Source organism: Meles meles, chromosome 4 (assembly GCF_922984935.1).
Source record: "Meles meles chromosome 4, mMelMel3.1 paternal haplotype, whole genome shotgun sequence".
NCBI lineage: Eukaryota > Metazoa > Chordata > Mammalia > Carnivora > Mustelidae > Meles > Meles meles.
This window is the reverse complement of record NC_060069.1, coordinates 21,619,030-21,639,706: the sequence shown is the minus strand read 5'-3', so window position 1 is coordinate 21,639,706 and position 20,677 is coordinate 21,619,030. Positions and strand designations below refer to the sequence as shown.

At 40.5% G+C, this 20,677-nt stretch overlaps 1 protein-coding gene across 8 annotated transcripts in view; it reads right to left on the bottom strand.

Moving 5' to 3' along the window:
- Positions 1–1,166: 1,166 nt before the first annotated feature.
- Positions 1,167–20,677, bottom strand: part of LRRC3B (leucine rich repeat containing 3B) — a 91,260-nt gene continuing 71,749 nt past the window's right edge. For 7 of the 8 annotated variants that reach the window (XM_046002902.1, XM_046002904.1, XM_046002906.1 and 4 more), the window contains exon 2: positions 1,167–2,423. In XM_046002902.1, coding sequence (XP_045858858.1) covers positions 1,480–2,259 — 780 coding nt within the window. In that variant the 5' untranslated portion in view covers positions 2,260–2,423 and the 3' untranslated portion in view covers positions 1,167–1,479. Of the gene's footprint in view, positions 2,424–14,924; positions 14,988–20,677 lie in introns of those variants that run through there. The other variant, XM_046002911.1, reaches the window with a different exon arrangement.

The following is a 20,677-nucleotide window of genomic DNA, read 5'->3' as shown; positions in this document are numbered from 1 at the left end:
GGAAGGATTAATTAATACAACCCAAAGAAAGTACTTGGTGCATCCTGGGAGCTCCATAAATTCCATTAGTCATTCTTATTCCCAAGAATTGAGATCCTTCTGATGGGCCTCCAGCTTTGTCTCTCATTACTCCCCTACATAGACTTCTTCATACCAAATACCAGCTTACACTTTTTACCTCTTTGCTCCCCCCGATTCAGCTACCTTCCTTGCCTATATTACTCTCTGATGAGATCCCACCCACGTTCCAAAGGTTATCTGTAATGGCACCTCAAACCCGAAAATCCCACAACATTTCCTACTCAAGAACTGAATGAGCTTTCTCTTATTTCTGAACAGTAGCAGAGGCATGATACTTGATATACAGGAATATACATTTGTCAAAATTTGTGGAACTATATACTTAACATGGGCACATTTTTAGCATGTAACTCATACCTCTACAAACCAACCTAGTAGGAACATAATGAGAGGGTCCCAGCTTTTGGACAGAGAAAGATATACTTCAAATTCATGTTCTAGTACTTTCTACTTGGTAAGCCATTGAACTCCTTCCACCTGTAGTTTCCTCTAAATGGGGCAGTTGTCACATTCTCCTTTTGGTGAGGGTTGAGAGCCATAATCATAGTATAAAAATGTCTCACACACAGTGGGTGCTACACTATTAGCATCTTCCTTTTCAGCATCTCTATTTCTGTGTTACTTATATACCCCTGCCCACAAAAGGTGATCCTAAGGACAGAATGTGCGCTGTCCTCTTCTTTTCCATGTTTCTAGTATAGAGTAAAAATACTGTGTTTAGCTATGTATATATAGATAGATATGTAGATATCTATATGATACATATACATGTATATATATATATTTTTTTGTAATATATATATTCAACCTTTGGATAGTAAGCACCTAGCAGCATCCCCACTGAAGTCTCTGTAGGATGCCACACTGCATTTTCACTTGGGTTTGCTAAGGCTAGTATTTTAAAGTCTGACAGATATTTCCCTTGGTCGATAATTCAGCTATGGCTCCCCGGTGTATAGTAGGGCTTAATAACACATCTTTCATTATGATCGTTCTTTAGGGTCATAAGGGTTGTCTATGTCTCTCAAAAGCAATGGAATGGCTGTACTGTTTTCTGGACCAATAAGTCACTCTGTTTTCCATGGTTCAAAGTTAAGCTTTTATTTGGTTTTAAATTAAAAAAATAAATTTCATTATTAAATAGTGAGATGGATCTAACTTATGTTCGGAGAGTAGCTTACTCAAGGAATATACCACTGGGGGTACAAGTAAGGGGTGGGTCACCTAAACTAAAATGATTTGTTATGTTGTCATGTTTGTTAAAAGTTCAACAGTGGCATAAGTCAAAAGAAATGGATATACAAAGTTTTAAATGTTTACAACGGATGGGAGAAGTAAACCACTTATCCTATCGCAACTGCCAACAAATATCTTTCTCGGCGCTGGTCGGCTTGGACGCTATACCACAGTGCTAATGTCGTCAGGCTCATCTGCTTTCTTCTGCCTGCTCGGCAGGGATTTCAAGTATTCCAGGTGTCTCCGGGCATCCTCCTGATTTTGCCTCACGTAATACACCACATAGGAGATCACCATGGTGAACCAGCCAAACATGGTGACCAGCATGGCATAGTCAGTAGTCTTTTTAGGGAGGTTACAAAGGTCAGCATCATTGGCAGCATTGAGGAATGGTCTCCCGGCGTGCTCATCCAACACAGAAGTCTTACAGATCACGTTGTGGGCTGTCTCGTGGTTGGATGCCATGCTCCTCAGAACTTGCTGTAGAGTACAGTCGCAGTGCCAAGGATTGTTGGCAATTCTGGCCCTGGCCTTCAGGTTATTGAAGGCATTTTTGTGCACGCTTTGAATCCGGTTGTCAGACAAGTCCAGAGTCTGCAAAGTTTCAGCCACTCCTTTGAAGGCATGCTCATCGATAAACTCAATGCCGTTTTTGGACAAGTTGAGAACTCTCAACTGATGAAGGTCCTTAAAAATCTCATTGGGGATAGAGGTGATCTGATTGGAGTCCAGATACAATAAGACTGTTTCAGGAGGAAGATCTCTAGGTATTTCCTTGAGATTTGCATTGCTACAGGTGACATTTAAACCCCCAGAGGAAGAACAGAGACAGCCCTTGGGACACATACTGGCAGAATGGAAGCACAGTATCATAAGAACAAAACTTTGTAGGAGGAGACACATGGAGAGGGAACGGGTTAACCACAGGTCTACCAGATTCATGCTGAAATGTCAGCATAATCACAAGCCCATTCCTCATTCACTCCAACAAGCAAGTGTGGCAACGGTTCCAGCCCTGTCCACACTGTTGATTTCCTTCTTGCTTGGTTCAAAAGGTTGCAACTAACACACGTGTCTCTTCATTATTCCTGTCCTTGCTTGGGTACCTAAAGGAAAGGGAAGCAGATGTAATTAGCTTTTTTGCAGAGGGAGGTACACTGCAATTAAAAGTGCTCTCAGAAAAAAAAAAAAAAGTGCTCTCAGGCGTCTGGTGTTCTACGTGGGCAGGAGAGTTGGTTATGTAGTTAATTTTCATCGATAGCACTGGGAGTTATCTGCATAATGGGAGTCTCTTGCTCAAATCCCAGGTGTTGGGCAAAAGGACTGTCAATAAATGACATTTCCGAATCCTGTTGCCTTGGTTATAGTTTTGCAGAATTACAGCAAACAGTCCAGATTTCTCTTGTCTCTACTTGTCCTCTCAACATCCTGAACCCCTTCTAAATTAGACAGCAATAAAATTTAATTAGACCTTCCCCCTTCTATAGTAACAGATGCATTAATGCAATTTAGACCTGTTCTTCAGCAGCAATGAGAAATAACACCGATATTTCATGGTTAATGACCATAGATAGCAGTAATTGTCATGGTTTTTGAATGGATGTCCAGTTGGAATATTTTCTCTAAAGAAACATCTTACTTGAATTAAGAAAGGAATAAATGCATTCCAACTTTCACAACAGAATGTCCCTAGGGGCTGATAGACTAGGTTCTCCAAAAGGACTATCTCCCTGTTTTTCTGTTTTCTAAACAAACTATCCTTTCCCCAGTAGATCTTCAAATATGACACACACCTCCAAGGCTTTTTATTTTTATCCATTTATTTATTTGTTTTTAAGATTTTATTTATTTATTTGAGAGAAAGAGACAGAGAGCAAGTGGAGAGAGGGGCAGAGGGGGAGGGGAAGGGAAAGGGAGAGACTCCCAAGCAGATGTTGCGCTGAGCACAGGGCTGGACATGGGTCTTAATCTCACAACCCTGAGACCATGACCTGAGGCTAAAGGAAGAGTCCAATGCTTAACTGACTGAGCCGTCCAGGTGCCCCTTCAAGACTTTTTAAAATAAAATATGAGATAAGAATTTAAATATATTAGCCTCTAAAACTTTCCCAATAGCCCATTTTTTTCTTTCTAATCGTAAATATATGATTGTTGAAATATATATATTATTCATAAATATATATGTATATATATACAAACATATAATATCGTTGGACAAAGCTTCCAAAATGACAAAAATTAAATGATATAAATAAGGATACGAGCTTACTCAAAAACAGAGATGAGAATATAAGTGAACGCTCAAAACTACCTTTTCATGTAGAGAAGATAGGCATCTTTGAGACCAGTTCACAGAGGAAGTGAGTGGATTTTGGAGAGATTATGTGATTCAACCAAGGTCAAATAGCTTGTAGGTGGTAGAGACAGGACTCAGGCCAAAGGCTTTGTTCTGACTTATTAATCTCCTAACTCTCTGCACTACCCCCACAAATTTCTCCCGATCTCGTCCATTCTAGGGGTCCTCCTAGGACTCAGGATCCATGGAGCATTGCTTGTGATTTCTGATGCTGTTATGTTGCAGCTCAATCCCAAATTGAGTACCCTATGGAGTTGGAGGGAGCTCCATGTCTGAATTCAGAAGGTCCTCTTTCAGGATGTGAGAAATAAGGAGAATGTTCCTTCTTCTCATTGCTGTAACAAATGACTCTGCAAACTTATCTTTTCTAAAGATCCCAGATGGATAAATACAGAGGGAAATGACTCCAAATGTTACCAAACTCACAGAAGAGAAGATTAATGTGAGCTGAAAACATAATGAACGGGCTGTTAATCATGGAAAAAATGAGATTAGCACCAGCAGAATGGAGTGGATGTGCTTTTGGAATCCTGAGTCCCTTAAATGCCAGAGAACGCTAAAGAAGGACCCCTAGGCTTATGAAGCCATCCATCAATAGCTCATTTCATTTGCAGTGAGTTTCCCTCCCTTCCATGTTTTCCTTCAACAGTGAGTTGCATGATATTTGGGCACTCTGGCGATTGTCTAGATAGGAGAGAGAAAAAATAAACAGGTGTGGAGGGGAGAGCACTCAGAGAGGAAAGAGGGTGGGCAGAAGGATAAGGCAAAGGATGCCAGGATGAGAACACAGAAGGACACAGGAGATGGGAGACATGAACTTGAACAGAGAAAATAAAAAGAATCTATGTAATCAACCAACTCCCGTCAACAGCCTAGATCCTGTTGAAAAGTGAAAGGCCTTCTCTGGGAGATACTTCACATCTCTCCAGAGACTGATTCAAAGTCTACCTGAAGAAAAATGTTCACCAATTGAGACTAAAAGTTCTAGGAGGGCACGGATCTTGTTTCTACCTCATGAAGAAAAACAGCAAACAATTAAAAAGTGAGAACTACACTGGTTTGTGTCCCAGCTGTAATCTTTGTTAGCTATGTGTTCCTGGGCAAGCTATTTAACCTTGCCAGACCTCATTTTCCTTATCTTTGTATAGAAATTATAAAAGAACCCAATTACAGAGTTGACTTGAGAATTATAGGAGATAATCTACATAAAGCATTTAGCCCAATGCCTCTAAAAGCAGTAGGAGTTCAAGATTGTTGGCTACAGTTACTATTATTATTCCAGATATATTCTCAAATACTGCCTTAGTTCTTGGCATGCAGTAAGGGCTAAATAAATATCTATAGGATGAATGGTCCAATAAGATATTGAAGGATCTAGCTACGCTTTTTCTTCCTTACAGTGACTATTTTTATTTTTAATATATATATTTGTTCATCCGATGTCTATTGATTTTATATGTCGACATGGCAGTCTTTGGGAAAAAATCGTGGGTGCAGGCTCTTAGTTGATGGAAGAAAGAATGGAGCTTCTTTTCAGTAGGCTACTTGACACTTAATCTTGTTTTCTCCAGAATGACCAGTCCAATGGTCATGGTAACAGCTGAGAAATGATTAGGACACATCGTGAGTTCTCAACATTAGAGTGTAATACCTCTTCATGCCCAAATGATCTATATAGACAATGAGTAGAATCCCTATTAGGGACACAAATACAGAGTGTCTCTTTTATTCAGAGAGGTTGGACTCAAACTAAGTATGCATTTTCTTTCTATGATGTTTGACAAAAGAGAAATAAGAGCTCTGGGATTGGCTAGATGACTGAGCTGCTATGACTCAGCCCCTAAAGCCTCCACCCTCAGCCAAGATGAATTGAGAAGAGAGGTAAGAAATAGAGAACTGAGCCCTTTGATGTCCAGGAGGCAGAGAGAGGGCCCAAGTTCTTGAGTGAAGGTCATCTTCAGCAAGGAGGATGGAAGAACTGCCTCTCCACTCTCTCATGCTAAATTACTATTTTCCAAAGGGATTTGGCAGCTTGACATTGTCTTATATTGTTGCTAGGTCAAGAGGGTTTCTTGGAAAGGGAAGACATGGGGAGATGTGCCTCATAGTAAAAACGTGGGTATTCATGGGTTATCACCCAGTATAGTACAGGTTTAAAGAGCAGCGAACTCTGAAACAAATATTCTAAATCTCATACATCCTCCTGCTCTGTTTCAGTCAGGTCTATCCATATACGCAAAATAGCAAACAAACTATCCTGCTGGGAAAAGAGAGGGCCTCCTTACTAACTTCAGAATGAGGATACAGAGCACAAAGAAGGGCAGGGGTCACACTGGTGATGGCAAGAACAGAAGCAGCATCACTTCCTGTCCTCCTGATAAGGAACAAGACCAGCGAAAGGGGCAGAGCAAATTGAACAGCATCTTGTCTGCCTCTTGACTCCCTTCTCCACTTCTCAACTCATTACACGACACTATCCTCATTCCCTTATTCCCCTCCAATATGTCTGGGGCAGGACACTAGGACACTATGGTATTTTTGGATGTGGTGTTTAGGTATGAACTGTGCTCCCAAAGGGGGCCATTTTATCCCTAGACCCATGCCTTGCTCACGTTTCCCTGTCACACAGGTTTCCGAGCCACAGCAATTAATGCCCAGATGGGAGGCAACCATCAAGTACTGTTTCCAGAAGGAAAAAAAAAAGTACATTTAGCAGACAGCCTGAGAAGACAGATCTTTCAGTGGTTGATTAACAACTCTATCTTGCTTCCTGTTCTTTTCTTCCCATCATTAGGGGACACTCAGGGACACTCAGGGCTTCTAACCCAAAGCTTTCATTAACTCTTCTGAGATAAGTGAGTGTACCAATTCAAGAAGAAATACCAGGCACACTGATTTCTCCCAATTACATTTCATGCAACTCTGCTACCCACAAGGATTTGATTAAAAAGCAGAACAGAGCAACACAGGGAAGCCTTTCGATTTGGGAGGTAAAATTCAAATCAGTGGGAAAAAAACCAAACCTCATAAATTTAAGTACTTGAGATTAAAACTTACATATGGCAAAAAGTAAGACCATACACAAAATGAAAGGACGGGTGATAAAATAAAGAGTTAATTTCTTTAGTATCCAAGAAGTTCGTACAAAAGGATGAGAACTTGATCCAACAGAAAAATGGGCAGAAAAGCAATCTACACAAATGACCAATAAATCCCATGAATAGATCTTTGATCTCACTGACTGTAAAAATAAATACAAGTTAAAGTACCTAACATCTTGGTTAAAGTGAGGAAGCATATCCACTGTCAGTGAAGGTGTAAAGAACACTCTCAAAACTTGACAAGGGAGACTTGGGGCTCTCTTCTCGTATGAGCAACTGCGGAATAGCTATTCAAATTCTAAAAGACAAGAACAACTTAGACGGAATTGTACCGATGTAAAGGTCTCCAAAGATGACCTCAAAAAGCAACTTGGAGAAAGGGTTTCCTACAGCATCATCTTATTTGTGCAAAATTTTTAAAAAGAGAAAGTAAATGCGCAGGTATGGGTATAGAACTTGTAAGTTTCTGTACGCACAGATCATTGCTGAAAGGATCCGTATGGAAGGAAGTGCAGAAGAAACTATTAATTGTGCCTAACTGAGGAGTGGAACTTGGGGTCGACAGGGGGAGAAAAGGAGTTTTTGTTTTTGCTTTTTAATACCCTTCTGATGGATTTAACTTTCTGTGGTATAAAGGTGTTCTGTTTGTTTTGGTTTACATAAAAATGAGAAGAAGTTAATACAAAAGGACCAGGGATGAACTGAAAAAACCAATCTGAACATGATGTCTCAGAAGGCAATTTTTGAGCATGTGAAACAGTTGGACATCGGTGGCTAAGAAGGTTGGGCAAATAACAAGACAAAAAATTTTAAAAAGCTGAACATGTTTCGACATGAGAGACTGAAGATACAAAGGGACAGTGGTGAGACTGTACATAAAAGTAGAACTTGAGGGGCACCTGGGTGGCTCAGTGGGTTAAAGCCTCTGCCTTCTGCTCCGGTCATGGTCCCAAGGTTCTGGGATCCAGCCCCGCACCAGGCTCTCTGCTCAGCCTGGAGACTGCTTCCCCACTCCCTCTCCACCCCCCGCCCTGCCTGCCTCTCTGCCTACCTGTGATCTCTGTCAAATAAATAAATAAAATCTTTAAAAAAAAAATTAGAACTTGAACCCCCAACCTGCTGCAACCAGCCCAGGAAGACGAACTACAACATCAATAGCAATTTTCCCAACTCAGCCAGATCAGTAACTGCCAGCTTCCCTCATTTTCATTCCTACTTCCAATTTAGGACTAACCAGGGAAAGCCAAATCTGCTCCCCTTGCCAATCACATGGGATGCTCTGGTTCTAACTAGACTGCCTCCAGCTTCCCTATGCCAGGAGCCCCCAACCAGGGCACTTCTGAGGCCTTCCAGAATTTTTCCCACTATGAAGCTTTTCCACTCCCCTGCCTGCCTGTGAGTCTCTGCCAAATGCGGGGGATGGCGGCTGGCTCCCTTGCTATAGAAAGCTTGGGAAAAATGGCCTCTGCTTATTCTCATTTGGGTAGTTTTCATTTACTTCCATAAAGACAACAGTTTGAGTATGTGATATTTTCAATGTAGTATTTCCAAAATTAGCTTTATAACCCATCGTAGAATATATAAGGATTTCTTTACATGCTCAGGTTTTCTATAGACTATGTATGGGCTACATAAGACATCAATGTGTCAATAAGACTACGTATGGGCTGCATAAGACATCAATTCCTGACTGCAAACTTAGGAACCCCTGGGATCTGAGTGATTGTCTCTATTGCTACTCTTTGAGATCTTGTTCATGGAGACAACACCTTCATTCACGTCTTTTGCACTGAGCCTGCCAGGAGCTGCAGTTCTACCCTTCCATTCACAACCACAAGATTCAGCCCAGGCTTCAAAACGGGTATCACTAAAAGTAAAATTTTCACCTTTTACCCCCACCCAACTACCTTCCTCCTCTACCATCCACCACCAGTTCTTCCCTCTTGATTTTTTGAGAACAGTTTTCATTTTCATCCTACTTGTCCTCCTTCTTTTGAGCTTTGGGTCCCCACTTCCCTGTTCAAACCTCCATCTTTTTGCTCCAAAAGGAAGCAAAGATGTCCTTCCTGGACTGCCCACATGCAGCTTCTGTTCTTCTTCTAACGTCGGGTTAAAATAACCTTCTGACCATGTATTTCCAGTGGTTGTAAAGCTTTTATGACCCCCTGTGGTTTATAACAATCCTCCTATTCCAATCCTACGTCCCACTACACTTCCTCACCCAGACACAGAAACCTAGCTCAATAAACAGAGATCAGCAGTTCCAAAAGTGAGGATGAACAGCACTTTGTTCCACAAATATGAGATTCATCAGAAGTCATCCCAAGCAAAGGCCTCTCCAGCTTGGAATCGCTTTCCAGATGAGGAAGATCTGGCTCGGGAGTCCTTTATGTGGCTGCTTTATAAGAGCAGTTTTCATCACTTAGTTAAGGATATGAACTGATAAGCTTGATGGATATAGGAGGAACTAAGGATCCTTATATTTAGAAGGAATTTAATCTGCTTGCAGACCCATAATGTTTAAAATCAGGAGCTCCTGAAATCTCAAAACTCTTGCTTTTGTAATTAAAGCTATCTATTTATCTTTGCTACCAGACCATGGGTTTTCAGAGGGCAAGATCAATGTCTTACTCATTTTTATATTCTCTTATTGCCCGTGGTAAGAATTTAATAAATTCTGTTTACTTGGCATTTATTCCATGCCAGGTATTTATTAAGTGATGAACTCATCTAACATGAATAATGGATGATAAAATTAAAGTTCTGACTAGGTCCCTGGTTAAATGGACAAAGAATTCCAAAGTGAGGGGTCAGGTTGCCATGTTGCTGACAATATTCTTTGAGTCTCACACGTATGTCCTTGCCCACTTTGAGGGTAAAAGGCATCAAGAGGTACCTATCCTATCATCTCCCCAAAGAGAGGAGAGAGTTATTACAGGATTCCTGGAGTTTATGTGGAGGTGCAGAATGTCCTAGAACAAGAACAAGGTTGGACCTATTGTTTGGCGGTAGAGTTGGGTAATGTTTTGATGTTGGTGTGAGACCGCCCTCCCAGAATTTGTCAGAAGAAGGATAGAAAACTATTTCCTATGGGTCAGATTGACCACCTGAGGGAAGGAAATTCTCAGGAAAAGTATCTCAAGTCATTTCTCATGGTCCCATAGGATTCCTCGGGAAGGCAGAGGGTCTTGAGCAACAAGAAGCAAGAATGGCAGATGCTTAGATTTGGGGAAGTGACTATCTGGAATATATCCACCACGGGGACCAGGAGAGTCATATGAGTAGGTAGAGGACTTGAAGGAGCTCTGGGAAAGAAGCACCAGGCACATCTCATTCCACCTTCTAGTGAGCCTCCCAGCAGAGCAGCTGAAACCCAGTGATGCTGAAGGACTGGGAGAGGGGTGGGGTGGAGGGGCAGAGAGGAGAAATCAAGCTGACCACCATACCTTCTTTCCCTTTCCTTTATGGCTGAAACAAGGAGAGGGGAGAATTGTTAAATATTAGATGAAATTCAGAGTACTGGCTAATCTCTTGAATTAGACATTTCCATTACCATATTTAATTTTTTACTTCAGTTTAAGTTAATGAGTTTGTGACTTAAAATAATGGTAAGACAATCTATTACCTGAGACTGGCACAAAATCATGGGGGCTGACTGATGCTTTCATTCAGGGACTAGAGGAAGATGATTATCTGCACAGAACTGAGATGAAAGGAATGGCGGAGGCAGAAAATGAGTTGTATTTTATTCTGGATATACATATATCACCTTGAATAATCCTCAGTTCCATCATTAAAGGTAGCAGTTATGACCCCTGCACAGGTGGGCAAATTGAAGCATAAAGAGGTGATGTAACTTGTCCTCTAGACATAGATGCTGAGTTAAAGGGGCACAATCTGAACTCAAGTCCTCTGCCTTCCAGAGCTCATTGGTCAGACATGACACCACACACCTCTTTAGAGAGGAACTACCATAATTTTTTTTCCTCCTCTTCAACTGATTCACTAAGATGAGGAGTAAGGACCATAATGTGTTTTACACTGGAGAAATATTGCTAGACAAGAAGACTGGCAGGATAGGAGGAGGGAGAAGAGCTGGCATACGCTTCTGAAGGGATTCAGAACAGGTCTCTCCAGGGAGCACTACTCTGGCGTGATGCTTATTTTGAGCTGAAGACAATCAAATCCTAAAAGACCACCCTCTTAACTGCCTCTAAGAACTCACAGAGAGGGCCTCGTTTAGGAAGACAGCTAGCACCAGAGAGAACTATGAAGAGTATGGGTGACGTGTGGTGAGATAGGTGGAAATTGGCAGGGCCTGTTTGTTCAACTTCCTTTCTGTGTTCCATTGTCTCTTCATGGCCGCACAAACATATGTTTGCTAAACATTTGCTCTTCCCACCTTTCTGTGAATGGTCTTCCTTCCCTGGAAACCCCAGACCTCTACCCCTTTTATTTTAGCTCAGAATGGCATGCACACCTCAACTGCCTGACTGTTAGGGAGCCTCTCATACTCCCTGTATGTAGTTAAATTTGTTTTTTTCCTATTAACTTATTTTACACCACTTTATTTTTTAATTTAATTTTTTTAAAGATTTTATTTATTTATTTGACAGACAGAGATCACAAGTAGGCAGAGAGGCAGGCAGATAGAGAGAGAGGGGGAAGCAGGCTCCCTGCTGAGCAGAGAGCCCGATGCAGGGCTCCATCCCAGGACCCTGAGATCATGACCTGAGCTGAAGGTAGTGGCTTTCACCCACTGAGCCATCCAAGTGCCCATCTTACATCAATTTAATTAATGGACCAGCCAAATGAACCCACAAATGTAGAGAAAAAAATTCCTCCCCTATATTTCTAAACCAAAAGTTCTAAAATTACATTTGCCTTACATTTGTGAACTACCATTACAATAGATGCTTGTGGGACAAGTCCATGGATATGCTCTTATGTAATTATCTCTATCCAGTCCTTTTAGATACACATTATAAGCATCACTGGTTCTATTTTAGTATAGTTGAGGAACTCACTAAATGGAGACTGTTTAAAATCATACCGCTGATTAGCAGAAGGACAGAACCTAGATGCAAATGTCCTACAGAATAGATCCCATTCAACATTCTTTGGTTTATATATCTTTTCTACTGGCCACTTTTTCATATGGAGAGTCTGTACACACAAGTACTGAGTTTTAAATGCCAAACCAGTCCTCTGTTGATTGCTTCCTACAAAGTTTGGGAAAGTTAATAACAAGAAGAGAAACTCCTTTTCCTTTAAGAATCTTTTAAAATCTATTCATACAAAACTTTTATCAAAATGACATGATATCCATCTGTCCCAGATTTCAGTCAGTTAAGGTACTGCTTTTCCTTTTTTCAACCTATTTTACAAAATAATTCTTTAAGCAAGCCCTCAATTTATTAAGGGAAAAAAAACCCCAACTCTTATGAACACATTGCCTCCTTTCTACATGATCTAATGCCCATAGGTCTCCAGGGTGGACTGACATATTCTTCTCACTAGTAAACCCACTGGAAAAACAGAGAAAAGCAAAGAAATACACAAATAAAAACCATTTCCTTTTTGTTTGTTTGTTTTTGTTTTGGACCTAGTATGTATCTCTCTGTGGGACTAAACACAGAATAAAGATAAGACTGTCTTTGCGAACATCTGTATTTATTATTCAACATGCTCCAAGTTTGTAGGGAGATTGAGTGGGAACCTATCTATCTCAGTTTCTTTCTGCTTCTCTATTATTACTTCTCAGCAAGTGCCTATGACATTTAACTGTGAGAGCTTTGCAAGCTCTTAACACATAATCTACATAAATGTAGGCTCCCTAAAACTCACCAGGGTCTTGAAGCAACCTGAAAGCTGCTTTTAGAAAACACTAACTTATGTTGAATTCAGTTGGATTTCTGAGTAGGATGAGTGACTGTTATACCGTTTAAAAACAAAAACAAAAACAAAAAACCTTGTTTGATTAACCTTATCCATTGACTTGGTGGGGAAGATACAGGATTGAGATCCAAACCAAAGTCTAGAAACTGGATTCAAACCCCGGCTTCTGAGGAATGAATTCCAGGAATTTAGCAAATCACTCACACTTCTAAGCCTTTGTTGTCCTAGAACTACAATCAATAATATCCACTTCATTGGTCTCACAGTAATGAAGACACAATAGATAAATATATGTGAAAGATGCTTCAGAAACCATCAAGGAACACTTAAAGATTATGCTCTATTCTGGGTTTCAGTATTTGGCTGTTTTCCTCAAATATCAGATCATTCCTTTTCCAGAGATGTACATGTCTTTTTCTTTTTCTTTTTTTTTAAGATTTTATTTATTTATTTGACAGACAGATCACAAGTAGGCAGAGAGGCAGGCAGAGAGAGAGAAGGGAGGGAGCAGGCTCCCCGCTGAGCAGAGAGCCCGATGAGGGGCTCGATCCCAGGACTCTGAGATTATGCCCGGAGCCGAAGGCAGAGGCTTTAACCCACTGAGCCACCCAGGCACCCCTACATGTCTTTTTCTTAAACATAACCAACTAGGATATGATTCTCACATAACCCTGTAATAGTATGCATGCCAACATATATTTAGCCTGAACCTAATCAAGAGGAAAGGAACTGACAAATTCAGAACTTAAGACACTTCGGAGGTGACTGACAAGGATGCTTCTAAGGGTCACTGAAAGGAAACAAAACAAAACGACAACGACAACAAAACACACACACACACACACACACCCCAAAAATAGTCTGCAGAACTATTACTGATTAAAGGGAAAAGAAATGTGACAACTAAAGGAATGCAAAAGACTGACTTCTGGATGTAAAAAAAAAATGTTAGAAAAGAGCACTTTGGAACAATTAGGGAAAATTTTGAACACAAACTCAAAATAGATGTTACTGTATGAAATATAAATTTGGGGGGCTTTTCATGATTTGACTCAGAAGGAGAGAATGCGTAAGAGGTACGTACTGAAGTATTTTGGCGTAACGTGTCATGATAGTTGCAATTTTCAAAATACCCAGGAAAAACAAAACTATATTTTTACATGGAAAGAGGGACACAAAAGTGGCAAAAGATTAACATTCAACAAACGGAAAGCGAGGAATATGAAAGTATTCATTGCACCAATTTTTCAACTTGTTGGAAAGTTTCAAGTTTCTTAAAAGAAAATTTGAATGGGAGATTCTGTGCTTAAAAAATAAACAACAACAATAGAACTTCAAGAGAAAAATCCCTTCCTGATAAAGCAAGAGAGTTTTAGGAATACTCATTAGGGTGTGGCTTATCTCCTTATAGTGACACAGAATAGAAACCCAAGGTGAAGTGAGAAACAATTTTTTGGAATTGTATTTCATCTATGCCAGGACTATGAAAGGACTAGCACACTGACTGAAACACAGTGTAGTGTGGACGTGGTTTTAAACGGGGAGCATGGAGATCATGGCTTAGCCTCTTACAAATTAGATAACATCTCTACCCCACAGTCTTCTCAATCGAACATGGTGGGGGGGTAATAGTTTCTCTCTCAATGGGGTTTAATGAGGGTGAGTTGAGACAATAGCTATAAAACACTTAGAAAAGTTTCTGTTACATGATAAAATCTCCATGTGAGTTTACTACCACTGTCCCTTCAACCGCTGCTATTATTGTTACTGCCCTCGCCATCAAAATTACACTTTGTCCTCTCTCCTATAGGAGAGTGTATAGGGCCAGAGTGTGACCTTATCCTTAATGCAATAAAGGGAATAACTCCGATGGTGGTTAACATTTCTTAGACACCTACTGTGTGCAAAACACTGGACCAAACACTTTACTTTGAGGATGGAGAGAAATTTCAACCCAGGATGTATCATACCCAGCATCTCCTTCATAGTTACTTTGGATGATTTAGATGACGAGATTTGGGGCTTTTGAGCTGATGATACTTAGATGAAATTTTGGATTTCAATTTGATGTCATAATGAGTTGAGAATTTGGGAGATATTGTGATATGAATGAATATATTTTGCTTGGGGGAATGGATGTGAATCTCTGGGACCAGAAGGCAGATTGTGGTAGGCTGAAAAATACTGCCCCCCAACCCCCACCTCCCCCCAAAAGTATCTAGGTCCTAATCCCTGGAACCCATGGATGTTACCTTTTATGAAAAAAGAGACTTTGTAGATGTGATTAAGTTAGGGATCTTGAGATGCAGGGATCATCCTGGATTATCTGGGTGAACCCTAAATGGAATCACAAATGTCTTTATCAGAAGGAGGCAGAGGTGGAGTTGATATGGGAGAGAAGGCAATATAACATTGAGGCAGAAATAGGAAGGATGTGGCTACAAGTAATGTGGGCTACAAGTAATGCGGGCAGCCCTCAGAAGCTGGAAACAGCAAGAAAACAGATGCTCCCTCAGAGCCTCTGGAGGAAATGGGCCCAGCTGACAAAGTGATTTGGGTCCATCAAAATGGCTTCAAACTTCTGGCTTCCAGAACTACAGAATAGATACACGTTGCTTCAAACTCCAAAGTTTGTGGTAATTTGTTATAGCAGCCACAGGAAACTAACTCCGTAGTAAGTGGAGACTAGAACACAGAGTCAGTTGTGACTGACTCTCCATTGCACTGGATTAATGATTTTTGTTTCAACTAAAGACCTGGCTTAGCTCTGAGTTTCCTGGGCGTCAAAGGAAGAAGACAAAAATGTCAAATTACAAAATTATTACTAATTAATATAGTGAAAGATGATTAGTAAGCAGAGAGAAACGTTTTCAAATTTCAGAATTTTTCAAAGATCCTGTGAAAGGGCTACCACATGATATGGTGGTCAAGATCTTGAACATGTCACTGATGATGTATGTATATTCTGTTTTGGCTTTGGGCATCATGTAAGTCATTGCTCTGTGAAAGACTTCCTAAGCCATAGAAGGCTAACTTATCATATAGGAGTGATGTTTACTAGAGAAACATGATAAAATGGGGATGATTAGCATCTCCTTTGTACTGTCAGGGTCAGCAGGGTTTATCATGCAAGCAAAATCACCTCTGACAGTGAAAAGCCGTGCTGGTAACAACCGTGCTGGGACAACATGCTCAAACAGGAATTGCCCCAGACAAAATGAGACACACGGTTGATTATCTTGCTGACAGGCAGCATCCTTAAAAGTTAGGAGACAGCCTAGTCGAATCTGTCTTTTTAAAAGAATATGTCAATCCTGGACTGAGACTAAAACAGACTTTTTGTTCAAACTTCAGATTCTTCCTAGACAGCCACATAAATTGTCTTCTGTGAACTATTAACTTATTACATTTACAAATAATATTATAAAATAGATACAATGTTTTATAAGTGAAAAAAAGACTGCCTAGAATTCAGAGCTAGCAAATCAAATATTTTATTCTTCTAGGTAATTTTTAATTGCCATTTTAGCATAGGTGACAATTTTGTTACTTTTTTAAGATTCTAAATTGTCATGACCCTCATTATTTTAATACCAGCACCATGTGCCAGTGAATGGAGTTATATATTAAATCTATCCAAATATTGTTCTTTTTCTAGATATTTTTATTTTCTCCCATTTTTGCTAATAATTTATCATAAAAATGTGGAATTGAAATAAATGTTTCTAGTTCATAGAATTCCCCTTTTGGATCACTTCCTTTCTTTTTTTTTGTTTTATTTATTTACTTGACAGAGAGAGAGACAGCGAGACAGCGAGAGAGGGAACATAAGCAAAAGCAAGGGGAGTGGGAAAATGAGAAGCAGACTTCCTGCTGAGCAGGGAGCCAATGTGGGGCTCCATCCCAGGACCCTGGGATCATGACTTGAACTGAAGGCAGACGCTTAATGACTGAGCCACCCAGGCGCCCCTTGGATCATTTCCTTAAGATAAATTCCTAGAGGTGGAATTGCTAGAGTCAAGCTTTTCATCTGAATTCTGTTCATTGTTTATGTCACTGAAAGGGCCAGTTGCATAAAAGGATGGGCAAGTCTTTAAATGGCCAAGAGTTGCAGTGGGTTAAAGCCTCTGCTGGGCTCTCTGCTCAGTGGGGAGCCTGCTTCCTCCTCTCTCTCTGCCTGCCTCTCTGCCTACTTGTGATCTCTCTCTGTCAAATAAATAAAATCTTAAAAAAAAAAAAAACCAGGGGCGCCTGGGTGGCTCAGTGAAAGCCTCTGCTTTCAGCTCAGGTCATGATCTCAGGGTTCTGGGATGGAGCCCTGCATCGGGCTCTCTGCTCTGCGGACAGCCTGCTTCCTCCTCTCTCTCTCTGCCTACCTCTCTGCCTCCTTGTGATCTCTGTCTGTCAAATAAATAAATAAATAATTTAAAAAAAAACCATTTATAAATGGCCAAGAGTTGGTTGCATCTGTCCATTTTGTATTGAATATGTGTCCATAGCATCAAAACCAAAATACATAGAGTTGTTCCACCGGGCAAGAAGAGCTTGAAGAGTCTGAGTCACACTTTCCTGGTTTTAGTTATTGTGGATCTTAGTCACAGTGGCATCTGATAGGACCACTGGCTCAGTCCATTTACTCCCTGGGGAGAGCAGAATAGACCGAAGAAGTAGACTACTATATTTGGTCCAAAATTTGTATTTTAAAGAACCTTTTATTTACAGCCCCTATAACATTTTCTTGACAATAGTCCACACTTTTTCCTAGGAGAAGTCACCAGGGGAAACAATGCGTTGCATGGCTTTTGGTTTTGTTTTCCAATAAAAACATAACTGGAAAGATGTATGGTTAAGATTGTTCCTTCATTGGGGCACAGTTTGCTATAACAGAAAAATTTTTTAAAAGGAATGAATTTTCAGGGGCGCCTGGGTGGCTCAGTGGATTAAGCCGCTGCCTTCGGCTCAGGTCATGATCTCAGGGTCCTGGGATCGAGCCCCGCATCGGGCTCTCTGCTCCGCAGGGAGCCTGCTTCCTCCTCTCTCTCTGCCTGCCTCTCTGCCTACTTGTGATCTCTGTCTGTCAAATAAATAAATAAAATCTTAAAAAAAAAAGGAATGAATTTTCAAAAATAACTAGAAATACTTTAAAAATCCATCACAAAAAAATTGCTTAAAAATAGTACACTGATAACAAAGAAGCAATCTACATACCCTGATTAAAAAAAAAGATGTCAAAGATATATTAGGTGAAAACTGTACATTTTCATCTGTGTAAAACAAAATAGATTTACACACATGCACACAACAAACAAGTCTAATTAAAGAGTTATAGGAGAACAATAAAAAATGATAGTCTTATCCTCTAAGGATGGTTCTGGAGCTGAACAAATGGAAAAGACTTTTTACTTTTTATCTTGTACTTTTTTCTACTATTGTCAGGTTTTTTGCCATGAGTGTGATCATAATAACTAGGTAACAAAGCGACTGGCCACTAAGCATTGACAGATAACCTCTTCTCTGTCAGGAGTTACAGGGATTATAAAAGTATGTGTCTCTTCCAACCAGCCGAGTTACCATGTGCAGTCCTTTAAACTTTCCAAATCTCAGCATAATGTAAAGGAAATATTATAGGCCCGAAGTTAGATAACACCAGATTTAACTCTCAGTTATGATACCAGCTGGGGGATGTGGGCAAGAAAACTAACTGATCAGTTTCCTCAACTATAAATAAAAAGACCCACCTATTTCATGGGTTTCTGATAATGCCTGGTTCTGATAGTGTCCAACCCATAGCAGATGCTTGACCAATACTCTTGACTCTGAATACAAAGGGATGGGAATCCAGTTCAGCTTTCCCAAGGGTCCTGTGGAATACCAGGTATCCGAGAGTTCTAGCAAGTGAATATTCTATAGTTCTCTGAGTCTGAGAGATACCCTTTCTGAGAGTCACAATGGACACCAGCCTGTGAAAGGTTCTGAGAAGTTACAGCAAAGTAACCTGTTAGCTCAGAATTTGCCAACATAGTTGGTCCCCCTGCCAAAGGCCTCCCCACACCCCATTACTTTTATAGTGTAAACACTCACAGAAGTTATTGGCTTGATTCAGATCTAATTAAACAGCATTTAATTCTACTCAGTTGTTATTACTAATACACTATCACTGTACCCGAATAGTTGGAGGGGTATATAGTGACAAGTTTTGCAAATGAAAATTCCGTTTGCACTTGATTCCTCTCAGGCTGTATAATATTACTACTGAGAAAGAGTCAATGACGACTAACGTCGATTATAGGCAGAGATGAAGAAATGAATAATCCATAACTATCACTAGGATGGTTTTATTCAATTAAGGAAGTGGCCCTTGATTAAAACTTATTCATGCCTTTAAGTAAATGAAAATGAGTGGATTATTTTTATCTTTGAATTATATACTGTCCTATTTCCTTATCTTCGGGCACCAACTTCATTTTTGATAAGGTCATTTAATAACATGATCCTTAAAGACTTTACAGAGTGGTCAAAGAAAGGGCTTTGGAGTTCGACAGGCCTAAGTTTGCCTAATTTGTCATTCAACCACTTACTAGTTACGAATTAGTGCTAGTAACTTGCTACTTACCAGTTTTTAGGGCATGTTACTTAACACTGGACCTCAATTTTTTTTCATCTATAAAATGAGCACGATAATACTTAATTTCATGTGCTACCGTAGCTTGTTTCAAAAAACGGTCTTCATTATTCCCCATCTTGTCTTATTCATGTCCTTTAGCAAGGTAACCTTAAATTCCTCCCGTCAAGAAGTGGAGTCTAGGAGTGCCTCAGTGGCGCAGTTGGTGAAGCCACTGACCCTTGATTTTGGCTCAGGTTATGATCTCAGGGTGTTGAGATCAAGGCTCATGTTGGGCTCTGTACTCAGTGTGGAGTCTGCTTGAGGTTCTCTCTCTCTCTCTCTCTTTCCCCTTCTCCCCACTCACACACATTCCTTCTCTCTCTCTCTCTCTCTATATATATATATATACAATAAAATAGGATAAGATAAGACCATAGAAGATAAGATAAGATAAAAAAGAAGTGGAGTCTATTTCTCCACTCCGTGAACTAGGCTGGCCTTGGAATTTCCTCTGACCACAGATGAGGCAAAAGTGACCTTAGGCCAGTCCCAAGCCTATGCCTCTCCAAGAGGCCACACATGCTCTTGCTTCTGCTCTTGGACCCTCCACCACCTCAAGCCACCCTGTGAACAATCCCTGCCTGGCCTGCTGGATGATAAGCAATCAGATAAAGGAGAGGAGGGGCAGTTGTCCTAGCCTGTCACTCTAGCCTACACCTGGCCATGCTTCCAACCCGTGAGAAAGTCCAGCTTAGATCATCAGAGTCAACTCTCTGATCTGTAGCTGATCATGGACTCATAAGTGAGCCCAGCGAAGACCAGAAAACCCATCCAGCTACCCATGAATTTGTGAGCAACACAAATGACACTGAGTTTGGGGGTGCTTGTTAGCTAAGAGTCAGCTGACTATTTTAACAATTAAGAAAGTTAATATATCGGGGCGCCTGGGTGGCTCAGTGGGTTAAAGCCTCTGCCTTCGGCTCAGGTCATGATCTCAGGGTCCTGGGATTGAGCCCCACATTGGGCTCTCTGCTTAGTGGGGAGCCTGCTTCCTCCTCTCTCTCAGACTCCTATCTGCCTACTTGTGATCTCCGTCTGTCAAATAAATAAAATTTAAAAAAAAAGTTAATATATCTATGTGTCTTATTGTGACAACTGATTGCTATTTTTTACTGTATGTATACTGACAACTAAGAGTATGTTTCTCAGTAAAAGTATCTTTTTTTTAAAGATTTTATTTATTTATTTGACAGAGAGAGAGATCACAAGTAGATGGAGAGGCAGGCAGAGAGAGAGAGAGAGAAGCAGGCTCCCTGCTGAGCAGAGAGCCAGATGTGGGACTCGATCCCAGGACCCTGAGACCATGACCTGAGCCGAAGACAGCGGCTTAACCCACTGAGT